The sequence below is a fragment of the Ctenocephalides felis genome, unplaced genomic scaffold (genome assembly GCF_003426905.1).
Source record: "Ctenocephalides felis isolate EL2017-DRISC unplaced genomic scaffold, ASM342690v1 CF-g0.4_SCAFFOLD_03571, whole genome shotgun sequence".
NCBI classification, from domain to species: Eukaryota; Metazoa; Arthropoda; class Insecta; order Siphonaptera; family Pulicidae; genus Ctenocephalides; species Ctenocephalides felis.
The window spans coordinates 1,787,418-1,798,729 of NW_020539725.1; the positions used below are offsets into that span (position 1 = coordinate 1,787,418).

Below are 11,312 nucleotides of genomic sequence, written 5' to 3' on the forward strand. Positions count from 1 at the left end.
TTACTACTCATACCACCCTCTTAAAATGAAAATAGCAACAATAATAAATTTAACAGACCACGCCTTACTACTATCTGATAAAAATTTCTGGGACACCAACATTGACCTGGTAATAAGCACACTAAAAAATAACTCTTACCCTACAAACATAATTAACTCAGTCATAAATAACAGACGCAAGTACATTTTCAACAAACAAAACGACCTCACCGACCATAAAAACCGTTTAGACTTGGAGTCATATACTGGTGTCATTTGCCTACCGTACGTTAAAAATTTATATGTTTCGCGGAAAAAAACTGTTTCAACAATGTGTCATTTTGTTGGTATGTAATTGCGATACAAACCTTAGTTCAATTTTTATACAAATTAAATCTAAGTTTAATTTTGACCGCCGGTATATCAGATTAATTGCTCTAATTGCGAACTTTTTTATATCCGAAAAACTAGCCAAAACCTGAGTAAACGTCTTCATCAACATAAAAATAACTCAAAAATTCCTAAACAATATAAAACGATGTTAACTGATCATATTAAATTAAATCATAATACAGATTTTTTCAACCCTAAAATTTTACATTTTGAAGAGAACGTAATCAACAGAAGATTCGCTGAGGGTTTGTTTTTACAATTACGTAACGACAAAGTCATAAACAAACGTTTTGACAATACGGCCCTGAACGAGACTAACACGTGGTTCCTTAATAGCGTTTCGAAATTTCTTTAAAAATAACAAGATTCCATCGCTTTTTAAATTTCGCGTAAAATTTGAACACATGCTAAAAACTCAAACTCCGAACAGTAAATAAATACATAGTTTTGACAACTTGTTAAGTTATCATGTTTATTAGTGTGTTTTACCATCTGTGATGTTAAAAAATATATATTTTATCAATGTGCACATACTCATACCAAGGATTAATAATGGTTTCATATGTTATATTAGGATACAAAATTGTAAGTGTTTTATTATTATTATTATTAACTTCCTGAAGGAGAAGTTTGTTTTCATCAAAAAATCCGATTCGCTAATTTTATGTTTTCATAAAAAAATCCGATTCGCTAATTTTATGTTTTCTCGACGTTTCAAGCCATTCTGAATCGAATGAGACCAAATTTGGAAAAAAGTATGTGTGTGTGTATGTGTGTGTGTGTGTGTGCGTGCATGTGAACAGATTTTTTGCCGTAAATCGACGTTTTCTTAAAAACGGCTGGACCGATTTCAAAAATTTAAAAGCCATTCGATGTATCTCGATTGTTGTCCGACGATCGGCTGAGACGTTTCTTTATAAATAGCAGAAAAGTGAAAAATTTTTCGTCCACGTTTTAGCCCGCAATTCTGAATCGATTTCGAAAATTCAAAAACCGTTCGAAAGATATTGGTTGGGAATCGTGCTGATTAGTTTTTGGTGAAGATCGGCCGAGCCGTTTTTCTGTAATTAACTCTTGAAAAAAAATTTAGGCCGATTTTTATGGAACTTTTTTTAGCGATATATATCATGGTCTTATAGGACTTACTGCAATATTACGGCTTTACGACAAGTAGTTGAATTTTAAAAATTCATCAAAGTTTGAGAAAATGAGTAGTTTTTCTGACGTTAGCTAAAATGAAAATCAGACGATTTACTTGGTATAACGATACAGTACTTGATCTTAATGAACATACTAAACCATTAAAGTCCTACGGAAACTGGTTCAATTATAAAAATTATTAATTTGTGAAAATTTGCTTTAAGAGAATACTCCGAGTTAACGTATTCGTTCGTTCATTTTCAATTATGTGTAATAAATCCACTCGAAATACTTTTAATCACTTATAAGTTAATCTATTTCTTATTGATTAAGTCGATTATTTACACATATCGGGAAGTTCATGTAACTTGCGTCAAGGCTAAATACCAATACCAACTAGTTATTGTTGTTTTTCTATGAAATTTCTTTCATATTATTTATTTAGATTTAATTTTTATAGTTAAATTGATTACCACTGAATGAAGGCTAAGATGCTGAAACGTATGGATTTTAAATAAATATTTTTTTAAAAAACTCTCATACTATTTTTATTGATGTAACGCCCGACTTTTTAACTCAAATTAAACATATATATATATATATATATATATATATATATATATATATATATGTTATCTTATATATAAAATTCTCCTTTAACTATGTATGAATGATTAATCCTCCTAAACTGTAATTCGGATTTTCATGAATCTTCCTGAAGTTTGTTCGGGAAATTTTCTAGAATTTTTAGATTCATAGAAATATAGTTAGATTGTAGAAATAAATGGAAAAAATTACAAAAAACCGCTTATCATTGTTTGCCCTTGAAAATATTTAACGCATGGTTTGACATTAAAACAAATGAAGACTGTCATTTGCCAAACATTTGCATTCACTTATAGGCTAAGACAATATCAAAATATAATATATTTATGATTATGAATAAGAAAAACGTAATGACTACATTATTATCGCCAAAAAGCAGCTGAAATGTGCCAAAAATTAAAATAATATAAGATTTACAGTCAACATGCGTCTAGCAGGTGATGCAGTCTGCGCATGCGTCTGTCAGTGATCGCACATCAAACTTAGCCTATATATCACTTTGACTGATTATTATTTTTTAACTTTTAAATACAGTCGCGTTTTGCCTTACTTTACTAAATCACGATACAAAAATAATATACTTATTCAAATAATTATTTAGAAGTTTCATTGTGTCAAAAATTCATATGCTTGGCATTGGATCAAGACAATGGAGCATTTTGGGTCTGAATATTTTTAATGTGCTCCAATTTGCATGAAATTTTGGAATTAGGTTCATCTTACTCTCAAGTTTAAAAGTAAAAATAACTTAGAATCATTTGCCACTTCCCGGGGGGATGATATCCCTTTTCAGTGGTGTATCTCTTTCAAACTAACGTCGGATATCAATAAAAGAACTAATTAGAAGAGAAAAATGTTTGATAATATTTTTCACAAAAGAAATTACTTTTCAAGTTACTGGCTACTGAAAATTTTTGAAAGTTTTTTGCGTTTTTCATCGTTTTTTGCAAATATTTCTAAAAATATACATTTAAACGAAAATCATCTAATGAACAAAATTATATCAATTAAAATCCTAATAAATCGGTGTTCTAGAAATTGTTTTGGGAACAATGTTAGGCTAGAAAGAAAATGGGGTTTTATAGTACTCAAAATGAGCTTTAAAATGAGTACTTCTGAGTGTAAATTGAGTGAGCTATCATGCAGATAAAAGATGCATTCAATATTTTTTTCATTTAAAGCAAATAGTTTTTGAGTGCCATTTCCACCAAATTTAAAAATAATCGTATTCTCTCTGGAATCAACTTGGTTTAAGAGATCTTGACGGATTCCAGAAAATACCATAACTTTAGTGCAAACGATTTTCAAAAAGCTCATGATTTCATGAAAAAAAATCTATTTGAAAAAATAAAAGATACGTATAAAGGTATATAAATGAAAATTCAAGGTCTTTTACTGACCAATTATTGCTTTTTATTATTTTTTTGTTACAAAAATATTGATAGTCTCCAACCAGAGTGTCTTTCGAGTCCTTCAATCCTTTGCCATTTCAAAATAAGAGAAGTTACGGTAAAATTTATGATAGAGAAAGTTATAGCTCATTTAATTACCTTTAAAATAGTGAATTGCAAGTACTGATAAAATCAGAATTAAGAGAGTTATAATCCAATTAATGTGGTGAGTGGTGACGAAGTGCAAATTGTTTTCACTTTTGAACTTAAGATAAAGATTAGCCTATTTCCGACACATGCTATTTTCCTCTCCATTTACTGCAATAATTTTGTTGATCGTAGGTTGAATAGAGCACATGTGAACAGGATTTGATAAATTAATTCACTTCAAATATAAACTTAATAATGTATATTGAATTATTAGTGAAAAAATTTAATTTAGATCGTAAATTACTAACAGCCGATTTCCAATCAAATTTCCAAAATATCACGCAAATTGGACCACAGTAAAAAAAATTCGCTGGGCACACGCTTTTTTCCTCTCCCCAATTTTGTTGATCGTAGGTTGAATAGAGCACATGTGAACACGTTTGGACAAATTAATTCACTTCAAATATGAACTTGAGTAATAATGTATATTGAATTATTAGTGAGAAAAATGTAATTTAGATATTAAAATTACTAAAAGCCAGTTAAAATATGGTACCTAGTTATAAAAATTATAGGCAACATTATTGAAGCAATTATTTTGGGTAGAAAAATCCAAGGTCATATTGTACCTTCACCGCGAATGCTATACATTAGTTCTTTCACTTACAATTTTCAACACGTGTATCTAAAGCTATGACCATAAATACATCACAAAGGCAGACGATGATTTTTTTTGTGATAAATTTGGAAATTCAATGTTTTAGTCGTTAATAAACAAAAAATCATTTATTTATACATCTACATCTACAGGTATGACTAAAAATATTAGATAACCTTCGGCATTAATTGTAGTGTATATTTCTAATATACTATTTTATTGAACATAGTTCAATATTTGTTTGTTTGATGGTTTTATGTGACTGATAATTTTATTTAAAGCAGTTGTACATTTAGATCACCCATATGTAGCCCAGTCATTTGGTGCAAAAAAAAGCTGTTACCTAAAGAGTTTTCCGGATGTTTTGAAAATTGGTGATTTAATAGATTTTGATGTGATCTTTACGAATTTCAACTTTGCCAACTCGAATTTTTGACGCTGCCGCCGCCATATTGGAAAAATTGCGTCAAAAATCAGTTTTTCAACGATATCTCCTTTCTGACTTATGCTACATTAAAATAACTATATACAAAATTAAACTAGACAAAATTCTCTATAATTCATTCAATAACGTTTTTTTCTGTAACATCAATAGTTTTAGCGTACGTGCGCCGCAAAGTTTTTGCTGCTCGCGCTACCATCGGATATATGGCCGCTCTTTGCACTTGAACGCATTCTCTCTAATAAATAAATAATTTCAATGTTGAATTAAGCTTTTCTGCTTAGGTCTGGCCTAAAATTAGCATAAATTAATTATTTTTGTTTTTCATTTTTATTTTTGCTGATGATTGAACATTTTAAATCATACAATTTAATGCATTTTTCTATTTTTTTTGGCAATATTTATGTAAATTTCGCATTATTAATTAATCTTTGGCGATAATCGTTCCAATAACTCGATTGCAACGAATAGATTACTGCGTATTGTACATAAGATCATATTATCTTCGAATAACAATACACAACGTCAATTATCTGCGTTTCTACATCTACATTTCTATAATATGTTCAGAATCAATTGAAGGATTTTTTCTAGACGTCAGTATATTTTTATCGTTCCGTATACCAGTGTTATTTTCATTTTTGGCTACTAATAACATGAATAGTTTTATTTGTGAAACTCCATTGCGATAGAGTGAAGTGATTGAAGTGAAGGAAAGAGGATTGGACACTTTTCGTAAATCGGATTCGGAGCTCAAAGAAAGGACAATAAAGGTAAACACATCGTAGTATCAAATATGCGGAGTGATTCCGGCGATCAACAAAAACTGCTTCGGTAGACATAATTTTTGATGAAACAATGATCCCGGCTGTGCCACAAAATAAATTTCTGGCCAACGATTTAAACAAGAAACGTCTCATTGAAATGTTGAATTAAAATTTGAAGCTGCAAACTTTATGATCAAACAAGCCACCGAAGATGCGGATACATTAATAATTAATGCTGCAATTAACATTTCCACTATGTTTGATTCTGTAATAGTTATTGGCAAAAATGTTGATCTTCTTATCCTGTTGACGGCTATATCAACGCGTTCAAATATATATTTACTAAAACCGGGAAGAAAAAAAATTTTGCAACAATTATATTCTACAATTAGCCTAATAGAAGAAACATTTGCAGATCATGTATTGCTTTTGCACGCCTTTAGTGGCTGCGATACAACTTCAGCAATTTTTAATCAAGGTAAAATAAAATATATAAATACACTATGTAAGAATCAAGATCTAAATGAAGTTATCCATATATTTGAAAATCCAAAAGCTGATCCAGAGATATTGCCACAGCTGGAGAACGCGTCCTTCTTAAATTGTACGGTTGTAGTGATGAGAATGTCATAAAACATATATCTTTAAACCTCTTTAGATATGCTGTATTTTACAAAATTGGCATACAAAATTAAGTTTAATATTGAACATATCACCAAATTCAGCAGTGGTATGGGAATGAGGTAAATGCAGAACAATAGGGATAAAAAAAAAGCAAAAATGGCCTGATTCCTGTGATTTCAAGGAAGTCGCAGGCAGCCTTTTCGAAAAACTTTGCAATGACGATAATCAAATCGCGGATAATATGGATGATAGTGCAACCCCTGACGTTTCAATCGTCGAAGATGATTAAATAATAACGTATGACCCATCGAGAACATCAAACTGGAGGTAAAAAGTTAATTAAGTAAATTATAAAAAAATCTAGTTTAATTTAGTATAAAACAATTCTTACAATTTAAAATTTGCATTGAATTGTATGATTCAAATGTTCAATCATCAGCAAAAATAAAAATGAAAAACAAAAATAATTAATTTATGCTAATTTTAGGCCAGACCTAAGCAGAAAAGCTTAATTCAACATTGAAATTATTTATTTATTAGAGAGAATGCGTTCAAGTGCAAAGAGCGGCCATATATCCGATGGTAGCGCGAGCAGCAAAAACTTTGCGGGGCACGTACGCTAAAACTATTGATGTTACAGAAAAAAACGTTATTGAATAAATTATAGAAAATTTTGTCTAGTTTAATTTTGTATATAGTTATTTTAATGTAGCATAAGTCAGAAAGGAGATATCGTTGAAAAACTGATTTTTGACGCAATTTTCCCAATATGGCGGCGGCAGCGGCAAAAATTCGAGGTGGCAAAGTTGAAATTCGTAAAGATCACATCAAAATCTATTAAATCACCAATTTTCAAAACATCCGGAAAACTCTTTAGGTAAAACTACTGAATGACTGAACTAATGGGTGTATATACATTTCGGTATAGACTGTAGTGTAAAAAACATAATAATTTTTAAGTGATTGGTAAATATCGGTATAGGTTATTAAAAAAATTGAACTTTTGAATTGTAGACATGGGTACAGGACATCTGTCGGGTCATCTAGTATATATATATAATGCATAATTTTCATTTCAATTTTAATATCCATGTCTAAATGACTAGAAAATAACTTGCTTTGACAAATTTTAAATTATTATAAAAGTAGTGAATATCAAACTGCAGTAGAATAATCAGTCCAATTTATTTTCTATTCATATTTCTTCTTTTATTTAATTATTACACTTACCAGTCAAATCGTGGATCATTTTTAAAAAGAGATGAAGCAACACTATCCCGACTGTCAGCTCTTACAAAAATAAATGTGGATGATCCAGATGGTTCAAGAAATTTAGGAAGTTCAGGAAAGGGAAACTTTGTGTTTGCTACTTTAAGCCCCGCACCAGAAAAGTTGTCAATAGAGGAAAAGGTATATTTAGAATTTATTGTTTTACAAATATTGTTTTTTTTTACTATAATGCTAGTTGCTCTGCCAATTTCGTTATTTATTACCAATTTTTTAGTTCTTAGTTTTTTAGGAAATCTGGCAAACAAAAAAAAAACAATTGCACATTTGAATTATATATACATAAAAAATATAAGAACATAATAAGTAAAAAAATATATATTGGAAATTGTTAAAAATAGTCAGGGTGTAGTTGGAATTTTATATATCGCATTTTTTACAATACAAATTAATTTGTTTTGTGATCTTACTTTAAGTTTCTAGAAGATTTCCTTAATAATAGATTTATCTTTTATTGCAGACTAAAAAACGTGCTCCTACTGAAGATTTGAGCAGCATCAGTAAAAAAGTGAAAAAAACTACAGTAAACAAGAAATTATTGTTGGATTTTTTAGAATAATATTTAAAATGGCATAGATTTGTTTTTCTTATCCATCCAATCATTATAATTGGTACTATTATGAATGATTTTGTTGATAACTATACCTATTTGATTTTGTTAAACTAATGTTGCTCATTTTAATAAGTGAGATCATTTTAACCTTTAATATAACTATTTTATTCAAATTAAAATGTACATTTTATATATGTAATCATATTTATAAATTGTATGTTTCTAATAGTAAAAATATATATCTATTTTTAAAAAGGTTTCACAATTTAACTGTAATATGTAATAAGGTTGTACATTTATTCTAATTATATCTGCACTTATAAATTGCACTCTACTTTATGCAATTTGAGTGATCGCTTGCAAAGGGGCATTTTGACATTTACTGCCTGCTCTGGATAATTAAAATTAAATTAATTTTGAATGAAATATTTTTATTCCACATTGCATTATATAAGATATATATGTATTGAAAAAGATCAAAAAAAGTAGAATAACAAATCTTTATTAACTTCTCGTAGTGCAAGTTATTGTAATCGTCCAAACAGCTAAATTGAATTTTTTTACATTTCTTCACGTTTTGATATATTTCCGAACATTTTGGCATACTTCAGAAAAAATGGATGTGTATGTGTGTGCGTGTGTGTGTGTTTGTATGTATGGATACAATTTTTCGTCCACGTTTTCGGGCCACGGATCAACCGATTTGAATGGTTAAAAAAACATTCGATTCCTATTGATAGGGAGATGTGCTGATTAGTTTTTGGCAAAGGCAGATCCAGCCGTTTTGGAGATACGAGCAAAAGTGCAGAAAATATAAATTGAGTTCGTAATGACAGGGAGAAGTGGTGATTAGATTTTGGCAAAGGCAGGTCCAGCCGTTTCGGAGATACTGAGCTAAATGTGTAAAAAATGGCAGTTTTTGAGAGAACTAAGCATCCGATTTGAATGATTCAAAAAACTTATTTCAGAATAAAATTACGAATAAACTGGTATATATATGGTTAGGTGAGTTCATATAATTTTCTCTAGATTTTCCGATTTTTCCGAATTTTCACGACGGCAACTCGCCTGTAGGCCACACCGTGCAAAATTCGAAGTTGTGATATATGGAAAAAGAACTAAGAATATTGAGACCTTTCTAATGATGTATAATACTTTATATGTTTTCTATAGAGAAATATCGAATCGTGAGGAGTGTTGCTTCAATCTAACCGCACTTTGCATTTTGACAAGTTAACAACTACACAGATTGCTCTATACTATCTAAACGGTAAAAGATACAAAACAACTTTGTTCGTACGAAAGATGCAGAATAAAATTACGAATAAAATGGTATATAAATGGTTAGGTGTGTTCATATAATTTTCTCTAGATTTTCCGATTTTCCCGAATTTTCACGACGGCAACTCGCCTGTAGGCCACACCGTGCAAAATTCGAAGTTGTGATATATGGAAAAAGAACTAAGAATTTTGAGACCTTTCTAATGATGTATAATACTTTATATGTTTTCTTTAGAGAAATATCGAATCGTGAGGAGTGTTGCTTCAACCTAACCGCACTTTGCATTTTGACAAGTTAACAACTACACAGATTGCTCTATACTATCTAAACCATAAAAGATACGAAAAAACTTTGTTCGTACGAAAGATGCAGAATAAAATTACGAATAAAATGATGTATAACTCGATATATGTCATAATATATTTAAAAATGTTTTAAATTTTTCGCTGACTTTAAATTCATTTGCGGGTTATGCTTTTTTTACAATATTGTTTCAAATGATGTAATAAGTTAAATTAGCGAGGTGCCTCAATATGCAAAAAATTGGCCCTCCCTAATATATATATATATATATATATATATATATATATTATATATTTATATATTATATATATATATATATATATATATATATATTGGTAGCGAAATATATTGTGTGAATGTTTGAATGGATGTTTGAATATGGCGCGGATCATGACTGTCCGTGCGGTTGGTTGGTAAGACTTGAGTTGTGTGTGCAGTTGGCTATAGTGACTGTACGAGCAGAGTGAATGTATGCGAGTCGGAAACAGAGAGTTGAACAGAGTGAATGCGTAGAGACGGACTGGAGAGATATTGAATAAAAGTTAAAGATTACTGACAAATAATTAAATATAGAGAATAGACAATAGTTTCAGAAGTGGGATTTGACTGTGATAATTACCGATAATTACGGAGATAATTAGTGTGTGATTTTTAGTTGAAGTTATTATTGGAATAGGTGATTCCAATAATTACAAGTGCGGGTATTATTAATCAGGTGGATTGATAATTACGAGGGTTGCGATAGTAAGCAGGTGTGCGACGCTATCAGACCAAGTGTGGTGTTTTGTGTTTGTTTCGGCAAAAAGTATAAAAGTTAGTTTAGCACGTGGCTGACTAAGGTGAACAGTATGGTGAAAATATGGCAAGCAAGGCGTGCTAGCGATATTATTTAGTTAAGGTGCAGTAACAGTTATGTGGAGAAATGCAGGATTGTGGAGAAATTTAAAGATTTAAAATAAAATGGCTACAGGAGTTAATAATGAAAGCATGGCGCCAGAAGCTCTGAGCCTGCTCTCATTGACCGATCTGATAAATTTAATCAAGTCTATGAATAGTAATAAAGTGGAGGATATAACTAGCAGTGAGTTGTTGGCGATGCTGCCAGAATTTGGAGGTTCGGCGGAACAATGTGTGAACTCACGGTTCAAGCGTATTGAAGCCGTACGCGATACGTACGACGTGACTAAGAGGAAGATGGCGGTATTAATGATATCTAAATTGACAGGTGCTGCAAAGCAGAATACGCCACTTATACCTACGACGAAATTAAGAGGGCGATGACCATAGATAAATAAGCATAAATAGATCGTTATCTTGGGCCATTTGACGTTACACTCATTTTAATTTACGAAAAGATCACTACATGGCAGCACATGTACATACAGTATGTAAATTAACCCCTGGTATTACTTCTACATTTGTACATAAAATCAATACAGCCCAAAAATCTGAAAAAAAATTAATTATTTGAAATAAGAACAAAACATACGAAATACAAAATGTATTTTCAAATATATCACAGACATATTTTTGAAAAATTATAAACTAAACAGAAATAACTGACTACTATTAATTAAAGTATATTACAGATATTATTTTAAAGTACTTATTCTATTATTATTCTAGAAATAACTTATTCATATTAATTACTTAATGACTAATAATAATATATTAAAAACTTAAAAACTAAGAAGTAAAAAGCGCAGGAGTATTGATGATGGAATGACAAATTTAGAA

General features: G+C 30.2%; 1 protein-coding gene across 1 annotated transcript in view; it reads left to right on the forward strand.

Annotated features, from left to right (window-relative positions):
* The window catches only part of LOC113384853 (claspin-like), an 80,354-nt gene extending 72,323 nt beyond the window's left edge, over window positions 1-8,031 (forward strand). Inside the window, exons 14-15 of the mRNA XM_026622620.1 lie at window positions 7,384-7,560; window positions 7,898-8,031. Coding sequence (XP_026478405.1) covers window positions 7,384-7,560; window positions 7,898-7,996 — 276 coding nt within the window. The 3' untranslated portion in view covers window positions 7,997-8,031. The remainder of the gene's footprint in view (window positions 1-7,383; window positions 7,561-7,897) is intronic.
* The last annotated feature ends 3,281 nt before the right edge of the window (window positions 8,032-11,312 follow it).